The 18,539-nt window shown below is 28.8% G+C and overlaps 1 protein-coding gene across 1 annotated transcript in view; it reads right to left on the bottom strand.

Annotated features, from left to right (window-relative positions):
- Positions 1–18,539, bottom strand: part of LOC106459307 (disabled homolog 2-interacting protein-like) — a 140,503-nt gene that overhangs the window by 18,293 nt on the left and 103,671 nt on the right. The window contains exons 10-22 of the mRNA XM_022385761.1: positions 16,138–16,192; positions 14,108–14,225; positions 12,415–12,480; positions 11,889–11,985; positions 9,786–9,865; positions 8,826–8,888; positions 8,030–8,145; positions 7,079–7,227; positions 6,398–6,473; positions 5,536–5,626; positions 3,776–3,895; positions 2,211–2,521; positions 312–756 (exon numbers count right to left, since the gene is read on the bottom strand). Of these exons, the coding sequence (XP_022241469.1) occupies positions 312–756; positions 2,211–2,521; positions 3,776–3,895; positions 5,536–5,626; positions 6,398–6,473; positions 7,079–7,227; positions 8,030–8,145; positions 8,826–8,888; positions 9,786–9,865; positions 11,889–11,985; positions 12,415–12,480; positions 14,108–14,225; positions 16,138–16,192 (1,787 nt within the window). The remainder of the gene's footprint in view (positions 1–311; positions 757–2,210; positions 2,522–3,775; positions 3,896–5,535; positions 5,627–6,397; positions 6,474–7,078; positions 7,228–8,029; positions 8,146–8,825; positions 8,889–9,785; positions 9,866–11,888; positions 11,986–12,414; positions 12,481–14,107; positions 14,226–16,137; positions 16,193–18,539) is intronic.

Genomic DNA, 18,539 nt, shown 5'->3' with positions numbered 1-18,539 from the left:
ATTCATTACTTTTATCTCTTACAAAAATGGAACAAAAATGCAATGTTTAATCCCTTCAAGTAACAGATAGGCATTTAACTTGAGCTTTAATTAAAGAAACTTACTGTTGAGGACAAATTCCCCTAAACTTCCTGATAGCATGTAACCTAATAACTGTGTGACTTTACTAATCTTTTGTTTTGAGCTTTGTACTTGCTAAGGCTGTCATTGCAAGTCTAAAATTATTCATCTAAATATTTTTCAGACTCCAAATGTGTCACTTGGTAACCAGATTCTCAAATTTTGAGAGCATCAGAAATAATATCTCTTACCTGGTTAATTGACATCTGGCTCCCTTTAATGTTTTGATTATCCAATTCACTTGAAGCATTGGAAAGGTCATCATCTGGAGGCAGCAGCATCATATCATCATGCTTCTTTTCTCTGGTTACTATTGATCTACCAGTGTCCTTTTTTACATCCAGCACGCATGCAGGATCCTGCTTAATACTGATATTTTTGACAGATTGAACACCAACAGAGCTTACTTGCATCATTTCATTTTCTGGTGGTTCATTATAAACAGACTGTGTGACCCTACATGGGAGCACACTGTTTAAGCTGTTGCAAGTGTTGGAATGTATTCTAATATTCCCTGGTGCAGTTTTCTCCAATGTTGAAGACAGCTGAACCTGGCCAGCATTTACTAAACTATGACCATCAGCTGTAAGAACATCCTGTGCTGACTTCTTAGTGGTTCCGGTGAGAATCGTATTCCTAAGAACAGTACAATATAGCAATTAATAATCATCATTAAGACCTCATTATTTTGTGAACTAAATGCGCTTAGCTAAGGTATATATCATTTATATTTAGAATTGTGTAAATCTTAAATATATTACAACCTAAATATTTGAAGACGTGTGTTAAAGTAGGAAGTACTTTCCAGCAACTAGTTAAACAAGTTTAACTGTGCACTGCCAGGTACACACAGTCTTATGCTTAATAAAAAAAAAAAACCTTCAATACAAACAAGAGCTTTGTTATTTATTAAGCTAGAGATAAAATATTAATGTGCTCCAGATAAGATACATATCTATGTAAATACAATATCTGTTTACATAAAAAATGCATTAGAAATAAAAATTTGAATTACCAAGCATACAAAGTATTCACCAGAATGTATATCATTCATATGTATGTGCATATTTGCCAGTTTAAAAAAATAAAAAAAACAATTATTAGTAGTAAAACAAACACAAAGCATGGGAAATAGCTCTCACCCTAAACTTATTAATGAATTATATAGTAATTACCAGCTGGCAATTACCTGTAGTTAATGGTTACTGTTAAACTGAAAATTATACTACTTTAATCAAGCAACAAAGTCCTTAATGTAATAAACTTGCACTGTAATTGCCTCAAATGATCCTAAACAGGGCAGTCATACTGAGATAAAAAGAGAAAGAGTTTAGTAAACATAGCACAACAGCATCAAAATGTCAGGTATTGGACAATGAAAAAAAAAGAACCAGTGAAACTCCAAAATATGTACGTTTTCAGCGTGTAGTTTTCATTTTCATCATTGTAGTTTATTAGGTAATATACTCATTGTGTCAAACATTTATCTGGAGCACTGTTAACATATGTGGCAGCAATCGAGGATATTGAATAACTCGGTTGAGTTAATTTTGGTAAGAAAATACAGGTGTGTGTATATAATGGACATAAGCATATATGCTGCCAAGTTAGTGCATACTCAAGGTGACAAAAAAAAACAAAAACAAGAACTGAGGACTGATATGCATTACAATATAATGCAATCAGCAGAATATTTCCTATCGGACAATTTGTCATAAAATGTGAATATCATATGACGTATTTCTCACCATAGCTCCAAGGTCTTTGCTGAATATTTAATGTACAAACATCATTGGTACCATTGTACATACAATATGCAAACCACTTATTACCACACAAACAACGTCTCTCATTTTTCAACTGCACTTAGATTCTTAGGGTGAAAATCATATCTAAACAATATTATTGTGCTCACTAACAAATGGGTTGTCCTTACTTGTTTCAGTGTCTCAAATTATATGGTGTATAATCCTAATGTTGTCCTTGTTTTACACCTTCCACAAGCATACACACACACACATAAAATATCTAATATGAATTATAGGAGGCAAAACAAAAATAAATTGTCACATTGAAGAAGTAGTTTTCACCTTGGTAAAGTGGAAGATCTATGAAGAGAATCTGGTGAAGAGGTTTCTCTCCTGACCAACTGCTGTAATGTTGTTGATACAGTGCCATTTATCTGACCAGATAGTTCTACACAATTCTTGCTGTTAACTTTGGTGAACTGCAGAGTTTGGTTGTTTGATCTCTCAGCTTCCTGTGAAATTATATGCACCTGATTTCGAGTGAAATTATTTAATGGAGGAGCACTCATCTGTCGAAAGTAGGATGGCTGGCTAGCAGCAGCACATATTCCATTTAAAACCTGTTCTAGGGCTTCTACTTGCTCATAGTATAGCTACAGGAAAAATAATTTTAAAACATACAAAAACAAGAAAAAACTCAAAATGAAATTATCTATACATACTAATCAAGCAAAAAATCCTAATTTGAAGGTCAGAAAAGTAGATCTGTATGTTTAAGTGGTACACTATATCCTGTAATTTGAACAGTATTACACACATGACGTATACAAACTAGATGTTGTTATTTTTTCTTCTTCTGGAGTTCTATGTGGTACATCTTCTCTAATGTTGAAACAACAATACACAGGATTTGATAAGTAGTAAAACAAGTCAGTGGAAAATTTGTAAAGTTCACTTAATTGAAGTTAAGAGCTGTTAGAAATACTAAAACAAAAATCAACACTACACAGCTACACAAATGGATTTCTGCATCATAACAATAATGATATAAGTAGTTGCAAGTTTTCTTCACAAATAAAACTTTGCCAAAATGATTTTGCATTTTTACTTCGTTAATCTTTGCAATGATTTTTTAAAAAACTTGCATTCCAGATGTGTTGTAATATTAGAATCAGAATGTGAAAAACAGTTTACATTTGATTGATATAAGTAATGGTGAAATCTAGCTGAAAATTATGGTATATATATCTTTTTATCTTAACATAAAAGTATTTGGTAGAATTAATACAGTTCTTTGCCTTAAGGGTAAACGCTGCTTTTCCATTATTACACGAAATCTAAGGCTACTGCATTCAAAAAAACCAACAGAAAAGCTATGAACTGAACATAATAAATTTTGATACAGTTAATTTTTAAATCTAATGAAGAAGTTTGTTAATCTAAATGATAGACAGTACAGATTTGAACATAAGCAAATACACTACTTCATATCCCTCAATCTCCTGAAAAGCATGTGCTATGCAATAAGTAAAATGATCTTACATTGTTTGATATACCTTGTAGCTCCCAAACTTGTCTTTATAAACAGTTAGAAAATGGGGTAGGCCATATCATTTCATCTCAGGACTCTGTAGCTTCTGACACATATATATGTATTAAGTGAATTTCTCTTCTATGACTTAAAAGTATATAGGGCCTGAGATGCACTCTGGTTTCCTGTGGCACAAGCACATAAGAATGTTTTCAAATTCCCCCTGAATACTAGTCCATCACAGGTATATATAGGTATAGAGAAACTAAATCTGAGAGAATCAGCACTGTAATAATGATAATTCATTTATTCTTCATCTTTATCTCTTTAGTTAGTAATCTATTTGTAAAAAATAAAGAAGTGAACAATTCCTGACCTTTCTGTTGATCTTAGAAATACAGTCTTTAAGTAGGGAATGAAGAACAGACAACTCTCTTCCTAGACCAATGTAGCCGTCAAACTCTACTCGAGGCTGGCAGTCCTTAGTTGGAGGACTCTAATAATATAAAGAATCACACAAAAATTATACCCATACTTTAAGATTTTACTATATATATGTTTAAGTGATTCTCAACTGAAACAAGGGTATATTTTTTAAATAAAATGAAATTTATACTTTTAAAACAACCCATATAAAATGCCTTTTGAATCATCTACCAACACAACAAGTGAAAGTAATCCAGATAGAGTTAGACTGGTCTCAAAGTTCAGACTACTTAGTGTTACATTTATCACTTCATATAAATATTTGATAACCAAATGAATAAGCTTTATTTTGGCCTGTGAAGAAGTTACTCTTATGAAAATGTTTAATGGAACAAAACTGCTTCATTAAATGTCTTCAGTTCAGATGGAGAATTTATTCTATACTGTTTACATTATGTCTGGAAATTTGATGTTTTATCATTGTTCACCAACAAACATGCAAGTTTATATATAATGAAAATCGGAGAAAATCAATTCAACAGTTTGTAGCAAAGCTTGCTATTCACCTAATTACTAATTTTATCAAGAAAATGGAGACCAAGTTCTAACTATTACAGATTTTGATCAGAGACTTTTCCTCTGAAGATGATTATGTTATAATAAGAAATCAGTAGCAAGACATCATATGGTAAATTATTTAACATTAGATTAAAATGGAATCAGATGACATAAGTACTAAAAAATTAAAACTTTTGAAATAATAATTAAGGAGTATATGAGCATTCATAGCTTAATTGTTGAAAGTGTAGACATATTTGAATAATATACTTATGATGGTGGGGAATAACATTACACACAAGAAGTGTAAAAAGAGATGCATAAAATAGGGTTTCTTTGCAATTTTATTTACATCAGTCACAGATATACATACACATCAAAGATGCTTAATTTTGCAAAATAAAAGTGTAGAGTCCTTTATACAATTGATACAAAATAAAGTAGTAACTGTAGTATAATTTTTCAGTCCATTAATTTTTTAATGCTCCTGTATAATCTATAAACATTTATCAGTGTAAATACATTTACAGCACATATAAATTGAACAGTTTTATATTATTCAAGCTAAAATCATCAGAATTTCATGTGCCACACTGTTTACATCCTAGAATGTGCCTTAACAGCTTTAGGCTTAACAAATGTATATTTAATTGCACATTTTTGTATGAGCTATTAAAAAAAAAAAGTTTGTATTTGTACAGATGTAATTATTACTGTTTCCTTTAATTAAAATATTAACATACCTTTTTTATAAAAATAAAAACAAGATCAATGTATAAAATTCACAGTAAAATGTTATTTGGCCAACAGCCGAAATTAAAAAGCCTCTATGTGTTTCAATAACTTTACCATCATCATAAAATTTTACTGTGAATTTTAAATGCTGATCTTGTTTTAATTTTTAAAATTTATTGCACAAGTTGCCATAATGGAATCCTCATTAATATACCTTTTTACAACATTTAAATATATTGTGTTTTATATCATAGATATGAATGGCAGGATAAATATACAGTTTTCTCTAAATATCATAAGCCATAATTATTGCTATTTATAATGCTAAATTCAAAGTCACAGCCAAATCACCCCAAAATACACAAACATATTTATACTGCTAATAATAATAAAAAAAAAAAAAATGTTTCAGCTTACCGAAATTTGCCAGAGGAATGTTTTCATGGTGCTCCATTCCTTTTCTACAAACTCATTCATAAATTCCATAAAGCTTTCCTTGCCACCAAATCTAAAAATGAAAAAATAATTTTCATTCAATAAAACTTGGTAGCCATTTGGTACTTCTGACCCAAATGGCACCTTATGCATCACAAGAACTAAATATCTGTGTCAGAGGTTGAGATATATAACTGATAATCATGGAGAAGGGCAACTAGTTAGTAGCACCTGTAACCTACATGGTTTCTCTTAACCAAATATTAGGACTGACTATTATTGTTACGAGTCCCATAACATGTTCAGTAGTATAATGTAGCTTAAACCTCGGACCTTCCAGTATGAAGTTTCATGAACTACCACCTTGTCATGCCCAAACCATATAAAATAAATCACTGGTTATTCTAGATCAGTTATTGTAATCTTTAGACCTAGAGTGAAATATATCATTCTTGTTAATGTTCTAGACGTAAATTGTTTGAATTAAAATTATAATTTAAATGTATATGTATATATAAATCTTTATATACTGTTCATTTAAAATTTCATTTTAGCAATCTTATGGCATTTAAAAACTTCTATTTTATGTAATATGTAGGCATTTGTTTAAAAATATGATATAATTTACACCAGCTAAACTGAATTTCATTTTATTTCAACATCATCTTCAATTGCCATAATAATTTAATGTAAGTCTCAAATAACTTTTTGGTTTTTTATGGTGTAATAAACTACAAAATAGCAATTTCATTTTTTTGCACAGAACAATATAAAGGGTTTCTTTTAACCTGAGTTCTAACTCCAACTTTTACAGTTATCAATTTCAGAAATAAAGTTAACTTACTTAGTAAAGTTTGCTAGTGTTTGAATGGTTTTGGTGATGAGGGTTAAATTTCGGGCTGCCTTGTCCTGTGGGTATTCTGAAAGCCAAAGTCCCATATGCATGATCAGTCATGATCGAGTAAATAATCACAGAATGTTTGTGAAAATATTTTTAAATATACTTACATCAAAGAACTCTCTATGAAAGTATTTGTTATAATTACTCCTACAAAAAATTCAATCAAGATTATCCTAGAAAATGTTGACAAGTATCACTTCTCTTAAGATTTCTCAGAGATAATAATTTCCTGTTAGTATTACATTTAAAGTTTATGTTCATACTTATCCATATATCTATCACATAGTCACGCTTTTGACATATAAAAGAACTCATCCTCTAAACTGAGCTTTTTGTTCCAATTTATGGCACAAGAGTGTGCTTTAGTTAGTAAAGCCAAAATAAGTATATTACTTATTGTTGCTTTTTCACATGTTACAACATGTTACACAAAGTATTTTTAGGTACCTAAAATTACTGTGAAATGTTTTATAAAGTAGTGGTTTATATCTTCAGTGGTCCTAACCCAAAAAAAAAAAACTACAAAATTCTGGAGTAACTTAAAAAAATTTTACACATCCTCATACATGCTAAACATTTTAACAGATATTTTTTACTTAAAAATTAATTCATATCCTTATAAACCTTGAGTCAGGTTGAAAAGACTTGGTGACAGTATTGCTGGACACAGGAACCTCAGAAAGACTGAAGCACTGATCAGATTATCGCTGACATCTTCTTTTCCCATAGCTGCAAGCCTTTCTCGATACTCGGCAAACACTTCTCTGAGATCACTGTCAAAAACAAGGACCCATGTTTTTTAACCACATTATAATAAATAGTATATCTAACAATATACAGCATAGTCATAGAAAAACAAGTTTAACCAATATACAGGAACAGATGTGACAATTCATAAATTGTTATACTAGACCCATAATAATCAATAAATGGTTAAGTTATGGTTAATCACCAATAGCAGAAACACAAAACGTGGTTTACAATCCTAGAAAGACTAGTTTAAAGTTCCAAAGCCTCAAACACAAAAATGCAAGTATAAGCATAGAATATCTGCAAAATATAGTAAATCAAATTGAGTAATCACAAAGACAATCTTAAAAACACATGCTGGCTATTATACAAATACAAGAAGAAGAAGAAAAAAGCTTTAAAAAAATTTTAATTCCCTATAATAAAAGCATGGCTAAAATGTGATAAATTCATACTAATAAAAACATTTAATAACAATACACAGGTAAACTAACAGAAAAGCAAGTTTAACAAACATAATGCCATAATACCAAACAATCTAACTTAATCAATGGAAACCTCTTAACAATAGAAAACATAAACATAATCATGGTTAACAAAATCTATGTAACCATAGTATACATAACCATATTCTATAAACTAAACATAGAATTTAACCACAACTAGCATTGGTAAATACTTAACTGAAAACTTAACCACAATTATGACTGTTAAATATTACATCAATATATTTATGGATAAGATACTGAGCACACAAAATAGATGTAATCAAGGTTGGTAACACTATTTTATGAACATAAGCTTACAAATCTTGGCACAACTTACTATGGCATGTATTGAACAGAGGTAATAATCTTAATCCACACCATTTCCACATATGTTAGAAGGTTGGACTGATGCTGCTGAAGAACTGCATTGTTTGAGACTTTACTTGGATCCACCTAGTGTGGTAAACAGATTCATATTTCAGTACAAGTAAAAATCACACTTACACATAACTATAATTTCATATTATATACAGCTTTATTTACTAAACCTAAAAGGATCTACCAAAAGAACAAGATCCTTTAAACATCAAATTTGGAAAAAAAATGAAGACTTAGAAAAAGACGAATGTAACTCAATTAATTATAAATAAAATTAGAAAAATTACAGACTCATGCGCACAGAAGATAATTAATTAAAACAAAGATAGTCCGTGAAAAGAAAAAAATTTAATATTAAATGGAAAAAATCCTATAAAAGATGATGTGATAAAAAAATTTACAAAAATGGGAAATTAATTATAGCTCCAATACAAATAAATCTATAATCCCCAAAAGGAGATAAAAATCAAAACCACATGAAAAAAAAAAGAAAATGTACAAAAAGATAATCAGAACATCAAGTGCAGAAAAAAGTAAGACCTACAAAAGAATGAAAATAAAATAAGGAGAACAACAATATCAGAGAATTATTTCAAGTGAAAAATTGTTCTAATATTAAATATAGAATAAAAAAAAAGAAGACCCACATGGAAGAAATGTGTATATTTAGAACAAATATAAAAAAAAATTAAATCACAAAAAAGAAAGGGTAGTAAAACTATACAACAGTAAAGAAAAAAATATATCTGCATTACCTCACAGTCGTCTGAGCTTTCTAAAACTATGCGAACAAACTCTTGCAGTGTGTCTTGGAGATACTGGAATATGAACATGTAGTTGTTTTTAGGGTAACATTTTTTAATTTATTTATCCATTATCTGCACATAATTATTCATTACTCTGGTTTTTGCTAAAAACTGTTTGAAAGCTTTCAAGGTCAGCAAAATTTAATCAACAAAATATTACTGTCATGAATTCAGTAATGATTTATTGGAAACACGAGATAAAACTTGAAAAAGCATTGTGGTAAAAATTATCAATAATGAAATACATGGTGTAATATCACTACCACTTAGAAACAAGATTTATTAGCATGACATTTTAGTCAGGTTACCTTTATGCAAGTACACAACTGTTATCAACTGAAGAAGAGTAACCTGCCCAAAACACTGTGGTAATATATTTTGTTTTTAAGTTGCAATAAAGATTTATTTGTTTTATTTTGATGTAACAGATTAAAAGATTGTAATTTGAACAACCATAATATAAAAAAAGCATCATAACATGCCATTTATTCTCCAATATAAAGTAAATTTCTATTTTAATCAATATTCATTTACTTACCTTACTTGATATTTTGAGGAAACTTTATTACAACATTACATTTTACTTTATCAGCTGTTATATTGTCACTGATTACATTAAAAGCATTTCAACTTCACTTATATCTAATCTGCTCTTACATTCATCTTATTTGACTTTTATCAGTATAAAATAGTCGTGCTGTTTACCTTGTTAACTGTAACAATTGTACCATTTGTGTTATCAGGTGTAACAATTGTACTATTTGTGTTATCAGGTGTAACAATTGTACTATTTGTGTTATCAGGTGTAACAATTGCACTGTTAACCTTATGAGTTGTAACAATTAAGCACAGTTTACCCAATCAGTATATAATATCCACACAATTTTTTCTAAAACATCTGAACTTTACCTTTTCCCCCAAGAGTTTCATGTAGGCTTCTGTAGCCTTTGTGGCGAGAGAATTACCTCGGAAAGTCAAACGTTGGTCATCTAATTAAGTTAAAATAATTTAATTTTTGTCATATACACCTTTAATAATATATAAAATATTTCTTTAATTCAAACCTCTAAATAAAATATATTTTTACTATAAACCTTTCATATTACATAAAATAATTATTTCCTAAAAAACTATATAAATAAAACATATTTTCACTATATACCTTTGATGAAACATAAAATATTTCTTTACTAAAAAACTGTATAAATAAACATACATTTTTTACTATATATCTTTGAGAATACATATTTCTTTAATGTAAAACTCTAAATAAAACATATTTTTACTACTGGAACAAAACTGTTGTATAAATCAACATACAATGTTTATACAACTTATTGTACACTCATGTATAGTGTACAGGTATTACACTCAAGTCTTTTGAGAAACTCATGTTTAAAACATCTAATACAAATTTTGATATATAAATATATTGACTGAACATATACCAGTACAAAAATCATTAACCTTTTTACAATAACTCAGCCCAAGCATGAGAGAATGAAGAGTAATGTTATATTAACTATGTTACATTACATTCTTCCTATCATAACAAGACAACACCTGCATTACTTAAATCAGTTATACTGGAACTAATTTTACTTTGTTTTTTTTAAATATTTCTGCTGGACACAAATAAAACAGTGCAAGTAATGTCCTTAACAGTTAGGGTACTAACCGATGGAATAACACACTCTAAACACTTTAACTAATATAGTTTGAATTTGATATTTAATTAGCTATATGCTCATTACTAGGTATATATTTGTAGTTCTGATTTATGTAGGTAGATTGCTTTGATCAGAAGTTAATATTAAAATTTCTTTTGGAAGTATAAATTTAAACTCGGTAAATGTTTGAATGCTTTGCTTTTAGTGTTAATGAACAAATAAAAAACAGAAAAACAAATTACCAGTGAAACCAGACTACTGGTGGCAAAAGTTAAAGCATCTAAAAATTATAAAACCAGCTTTATGTAATTATATCCATTGTACTGTAAGTTAAATATTTATTCATAAATTTTGTATATGCATCTGATAACATTTATTTTCACTAACTGAGCCAAAACCAAGCTATCACAGCTTGAATATACAAACTGTACATCATGAAAAATGATAAAAGTTCCTTAGTTTTTCACATGCACCTTGATCACACTTTTAGGCTGAAGACCAAATATTAGTCAGACACAAAAATCATGTATATTAACAGATCCTAATACATAGGTTGACATTAAAAGTAAGTCAAATAGAATATACAGATGAACACTGATATGTTGAGCTTGGATATCTCAAATACAAAGCTGATGTGAAAGTATAAGTTCATGTAGTTCCATCCATTTCAGTTACCATAAATATATATATATACTCCAGATTTATTACCATCCATTTCAGTTATTTCATATATTTTACCTAATACTCCACATTTATTATTTACCAAAATTAAAGTGAAGGTCCCACATTAGCTATCTCAAACCTATGATACCTTGAATATGTTCCCAAGCTTCAAAATTATGATATTTAATTTTATCTTGTTAGGCTAAGGAAATATTCTTCTAGACTAGCACAGTATTACACCCTAAGCTTGATATGATTTGGTTGCACAGAATATTATCTCAGTAGACCAACTCAGTAGTTTGTAGGTGTCTAAAACTTCTGATAAAGCAAACTGTACACATAATTCTAATTAAACACCAACAGAAATGATGCACCTTTCCAACAAAAATATGACTTGTATTACATATAAAATATTATAAGAAATTTTTTATTTGGTCTAATTAAATTTTATATTACCAGACAAATGCAAACGAAATACCATTTCTACTTTAGTAGGTCACTGATAGTCAGTACAAGTTAACTCAGTAACTTATTCCTATAACAAATCAAATTATAATGTAATAATGAAAAATATAGTTATCATTTGAAATAACTAATTCCAAAAATATAGAAAAATAGTAAGCAATAACTAGTAAAAGTATAGTAAGTTATTCAAGAGAAATTTCAATTTAATTTATACCAATTTTTCCAATATCATCCATCACCACATCGGCGAGGAAATTTTTGGCCATATTTTCCTTCTGCATGATGTTGACCAGTGTTGTAGCTATCTCTTCCTACAGCAGAAAAACACTAAACTTGTAATGTTCTTCATAGTGAACAAAATATTACCATTGATAATCTTTTATACATTTGAATGTAGTATTTTTTTTATGATGAGAAATATAGGATATATTTATATTTATTTTCTGAAATTTTATCTATTTAAGTCGTAAGTATATTTTAATTTCATAAACATATTTTTTTACATCATTAATCGCACCAAAGATGTTCATCTAAATGAGCAACAATTAGTTCAAGTTTACTGAAGACTAAGATTCTTACTTAAAACCACAGATTATAATACTAATAAATATAAAACATATATCCCAGAAAGTGCAACAAACTATATTTTATAAGCCACAGTATGATATAAGTAAATATAAAACAATATCCCTGTAAGCAAAACAAACAGCAGACTAAAAATCACCTTATACTGTACCTACCTTTACACGGACACTAATAACAGGTTCTAACATTTCACAAACACTCCTGTACTCCTGTTTCAGGTACTACAAGAGAACAAGACAGTGTTAAACTACTGAAAACACAAAAGGTTTGGTGAAAGAAAGAAAGCAATATATGACTACTTTCATAACCCTTATTTATCAAATATGGAAAGCATCTTAATATCTTAAAAATGGCTTTTGTGTTAATTAGTCAAAAATATTTATTCATTGCCCTTATAAAACATATGCTAGCTCAAAAACTTCTGGTTGAAACTTATGTAACACAAGTTGTGAAAATTATTAAATACTGTTTTCATTTTATGACCTCATCTCAGAAGATAATAAAGTGAAATATATGCTCCTTTTAAGTAGTAGCTTTGTGCTTAATATTTTCCAAATCTTCACAGATTTGGCACAAATTTCACAACTACTTCCCAAAACACTGCTATTTAAATATACTTAGAAGTATCATGTGTCTATATTACATTATCTATGAATTTTAAATTAATTTAATTCAGTTCTAGCACATTATTTTCAATGAAATTATCATACAAGTTAGATTAAGTTTTAGTTACTGTTCTTATTTACTTATTATAAAATACGAACATAAAAAGATTTATACCTTAGGTACAGACTTAACAGTCTGAGCCTTTCATAGTAATAAAAAAAAATTATGGAGCATCTCAGTAAAAGTTGCTTATGGGTTGGTTGATATGGGTAACAAATATTAAATATCATATTAATATCAAAGTTTCTTTCTTTCACAAAAAAATCACTTATTTAGAGATGCAGGAGTGCTGGAGGACTGAATTTTGGAAGGTAACCCAAACAGATTATCTCTGATATAACTTTAAATGTTAGTTGTCAAAATTTTGATAATACTTTATTGTGCTATTGTTATAGGTTAATAATATGAGAACATAAAAAAGATCCTAACTTAAATAATACAAATAACGCTTACATACATACATATATATTTATAAATATATATTACTGCATATGACAAGTTTAAAAAAAAAAGATCTTATTTAATTATACATCATTAACTAAGGTATTTATTTAACTGCAATTTGGAGTGATTTTTGTGATGCTAAAAGTAAGGCAGTTGTTTGTATATTTTTTAAAAGCCACTGGAAGTATTATCTTTTAATTCAAGGGTCACAAAAATAAGTTGGCTTTCCTAACTCTCATTTATATTTAATTACCTCTGCTGCCAGCTGCAAGCAACGTAATGTATCTATAACTTATCAAACTCTACATTTCTGAAATTGATACACCTCTGAACTTAATATGAATATTATTCACGATTACTGAAAGTTAAATTCTTTAATCTCAGTAATTTTCTAAAAATATTCTAGACCAGCAGTTCTCAAACTTTAGTATCGCTAAGACTCCTTTTAATTTAAAATTTTTTGTGTGTCCCCTAACCTGTCAAAGTTTTTGTTTTAAAAAACAATCCTGTGTATATGAAAAGCTGTATTCCAAAATTAAATGTTTTAATTCATATAAATTCAATTTTATGAAAAACATTTTTTATTCCATAGATCATATTTTTTGTAATTATTTTATGAAATTTTGAGGCATGACTTACAGACCCCCCTGGAGACCCTCATGTATCACAGTTTGAGAAACACTGTTCAACAGTTCCAAAATGGTAAAAAAGAAGATAGTGAAAATTTATCCTTCCTACCTGTAAAAACTCTTTATACATAGATAGTGGTAAAATGTCTATTGTTTGAAATCGGGCCTTAACCCTCACTGAAGGGACATCCTTGTTACCTACATTCTTTTCTGCAATAACTTGATACCTAACACAAAAATAAACCAGTATCGAGAGTTTAATTTCTTAAGCTGATATTTTTAAATTGATTATCCTACTGTAATTTCAAGAGCAAATACTTTAAATTACTATTAAATTTAAAAAAATTGACTTAAAATTAACTTCTCATCAGCAGAACAAAGGATAAGTGTAAATGTATAATTAATACTATATCTGTAGAAATAGTAATACGGAACTTAAGAGTAACTCAATATAATGTTTACCTACAAAAGCACTAATCCAAAACCTCTGTGACCAACACTCTTAAAACAGTCTGATTGGAACAAAATAATGATCCTAAATCCTTTGAAAGATATAGGAAAAATATTCTACACATATCAGAATTTCCCTACCTTTCTAATATAATTAGTTCAGTAACTTTTCATTGCCAACTACCTATTATTATTATTATGACTTTTCTTTTTAACTGAGATGAGTGCTTCATAATCTTTTAAACAATCCAGATATAAGAGAAGAAAGGAAACATCACACATCTAGTATCACATAACAGCTAGCATTTTGACATGTCTCATGTTTAACATTATGAGCAGCATGACAAAATTATTCAGCATGTTATAAAAAAATGGTAGTGTGAATTTTTTCCCCCCCACAGTAATGATAGAGTCACAATAAAAAAAAGTGCATAAAGGTCCACCTTGTTCAATATCTATCTAAAATGTATTCAAATATCTTAGAATTATTTTCAACATACACACACACACACAGCTTCATGTTCATACCATAACAACAGGGCTGAACTCAAACATGGTATAAAATGAACATTCCTCCCACCCCCCCACCCCCCCACCCCACTGAAATGTGCAGAGTTAGATATTTGTTAACTTTATTCTTAGAAATTCAAAAGATAGTTACATTTGAGATTTTATAGATTCAATCCCTTAAAGGATAAGTAAATGCAAATCTAGAATCGTCTTGATCTTAAATCTTTGGTGCCTTTTTGAATCTTCACATTATACTTTGCTTGTGTAACTTTAAAGGTGGTAGTCATTAAGGCACAGAACTGGTTAAAGTTTTATTTTGCCATAAAATATGCACTGCATTATTTACTTAACTTTAATGACTATATAACAATGCAACAGATAATGAAATACTCATCCTTTCAATTAATAATCTCATAAGGCATAATGATTATGAACAGTACTGACTTCTACATCTGATAACACTGAGAACTAACACAGCAATAAAGATCTGTATTTGAAACAGATGAAAGAAGTTACCATAACATTTTTCTTAACTGAATATTTTGAGATTTTTAAAGAAGAATTAAAAATAAAATCCATACAAAAACATATTCACTGTAAATATTTACCACCTAGCCTGAATAAACGTTTAAATATTTTTATTCCAATTTATGACCATAAGTAAATGAAAGAATCTGCATTTATAATTCAATAGCACATAACCAATGTGGCCAAGTAACCAATATACTTCTGCCAAATAATCTGACCCAATACCACTACCCAAGATCTGCATCTTGGTAACCAATATAAATTACCTTTCCTCACAAAGTTTTTTTCTTTTTACAAGAATTAAAACTCATTTATTTACTTTCAAAGATTATAAGTTTGAGTACACGGTATTAAAATTATAGCAAAGCCAATCGATCAAAATTGAATGTGATTATATTTTTTTGGGCAGAGCTGAAGAAGAAAGATATATTGGTTGGTAATAGCACATGTGTGATATTATATAAATTGTAATAAAATTGATTATACTTTTATTTTTATTCACACACCTTTATTTTCTAGCTCATAAAATCTAGTTGATGTGCCATCATTCACTATTCTTACTGGAAACCCATATTTGGCCAGTAAAGACAAATATATTATAATCAGTATGACTCTTATTAATGAACTAATGTTTATTGATTTTTGACTTACCATTTTTCTACCATGTGCTTGCTATTTACACTACTTACAGGAATTTGAATTGTACCTGTCAATAAAAAAATACTACAATATTACAACACATCAAGTTTAGTAGTTACATTCCTTTATTTTTCATTTAAATTATAAAATACATGTTTTTCTCTTTATCACACTAAATATGGATCAAAACTGAGAAACGAATCTACATTATTTTTAGAATACTTTTTTAGCTTAGCCTACTCAAGTCAAAAACTGTAGCTCAAAAAATCTGTTAAAAGCAACTTATGATAAATGTACATAATGTTTTTGTTTTTTAAGTACTTCCTAATTCACTTCTTACTTCTTTTCAAAATCTGTATTAATTTTAATTACTTTGGTAGATAAATAATTTTTCTTGAAATTACTCATACAAATTAGCAAAACTAAATAATTTAAAACAAAATTTAAATTATATTTTAAAGGTTTTTCTCACAATATTCATTAGTCAAAAACAAAAACATTATAAAGAAATAAAAAAGGAAAAAGTCATTTTAAAATTCAACTTAGTAAACAGCATCCTCTAAAGAATCCATTTTATCAAATATAAATTGTAAGTGTGCTAAAGCATTCCACAATTACTTTTTTAATCATAAGAGGACTCTGTGATCTTTAAAGTTAGGAGTAGCAGTTTAAATAAGAATAAAATATAGAGATGTACATCACTTCAGAATTTAAATGTTTTGTTTTTATTGTTGCATAGTCTTAATATAGTTAGTTTTGTGGTAATTTATTTAAAAAAATATGACAGATTTACATTATTTTAAATTTTTTTTTATAAAGACTGTATCACATATAATGTTATTATCAGTAAAATGGCCAATTCCTCCAACCCATTAGTTTCTTTATCTATTATTTTTGCCTGTTAATAAATATGGTGTGCATTTGTGTATGTGTGTGTGTGTGTATTGCAGTTATGTTTCTTTCACACAAAGACCTAAATTTTAATATTTTTGAAATAGTGAACTTGACTTTTTAAATCCAAAACACACAGGATTCCTCCCCACTCCAGAGAAAAGTAACCTATGAAGTTTAATTAAAATCTACTGTTTAAAGCTCTAGTTATCTTATGGGGAAAAAATATGTTTAAATATGGAAGGACAGAGAGATGGACAATATTATTACCAAATCCCCTCCAAGTCTTTTCAGTCAGGGGGATATAAATGCAAAAACAAAAGTTATTTGGAATTTAAGATTTATTCAAAAGCACAACAAAAATTTCAATTAACAGGAATCAGTTTAAATATTTTCATCAATTATCTTTCATTGATTTAAGGAACTTTAAATATAACATTGAAAATAAAACATGGAACTAATCTTAAGTTTACATACCAAACAATTACAAAAATATAAAATTTTTCACCCCCATCTAATATTTGTTAGCCCAATCTAATAAAATAATTCCCAATTTTTCAAATTGTAATCTAATATTATATATTTATGTTTTGTGTTCATGGCAAAGTTACTAAGGACATCTGGTACCATCATTAATTTTAAATAACTAAGCATAGGGAAGACACCCAGTCAGCAGTACCCTAATGCTCACCATCCATGCTATGGGATTGACTGTCACTCTTATAACACAATCACTGCTTAAAATGTGGGGACTATTTTGTGGTATCACACAAATTCCAATCCGGCTTTCAAGCTCCAAGATTCGGAGCTCTATCACAGGGCTAACCCACACAGCCTTATAATATGAGAAAAATATCTAGTTGTGGGACAAGACTAACCCTAGAAACAAGAGATTATTTTATCACTTTTAAATCTTTGTTTCATTTGTCATGCAACTAGTTCAGCATCAAACTAAACAGCTTGTTTCGTATGTGTTCTTCTGAAGATTACCAGATTTTCAGTTATTCTAGTAATGGATCCTACTAATCCTACTAATGGATAATTGTACTACGGGTATGAAAACTTTAAAACAGAAAAGTCTAATCTGTCCGATTTCTATTTCGAAAATTTCGTTCGAATATTTGATCTCCAATCTGCTTAGTGTTTCTTGTAATAAATAAGCCAAGAATTGCGAATTAAATACGATATTGAATTTTTTCTAAGATACGTAGTACTCATTATTATTGCGGCACTCACAAAAACTTAAGGAAAATACCTTATTCGATGAATTTTATTTTTGTGAGCCATGACATTTCTTATTTTATATCAAAATCCCCTACAATTCTAGTAAACTGCAGAAAATATACAACAGTACCAGGCACATTACAAGAACAAACTTTGGAAATATGTAAGTGATCTCTTGAGATTGTAGATTAATATATTGTTTCTTCTAACACTCGAAGTTTTAAACCATTTCAAATAGACTTACTTACTACTACTACTGACATTACATTAAATATCATTATATAAAAAAAGGCATTATC

Source organism: Limulus polyphemus, unplaced genomic scaffold (assembly GCF_000517525.1).
Source record: "Limulus polyphemus unplaced genomic scaffold, Limulus_polyphemus-2.1.2 Scaffold590, whole genome shotgun sequence".
Taxonomy (NCBI): Eukaryota; Metazoa; Arthropoda; class Merostomata; order Xiphosura; family Limulidae; genus Limulus; species Limulus polyphemus.
The sequence above is the reverse complement of the archived record's forward strand: the minus strand, read 5'-3'. Positions and strand labels throughout refer to the sequence as shown.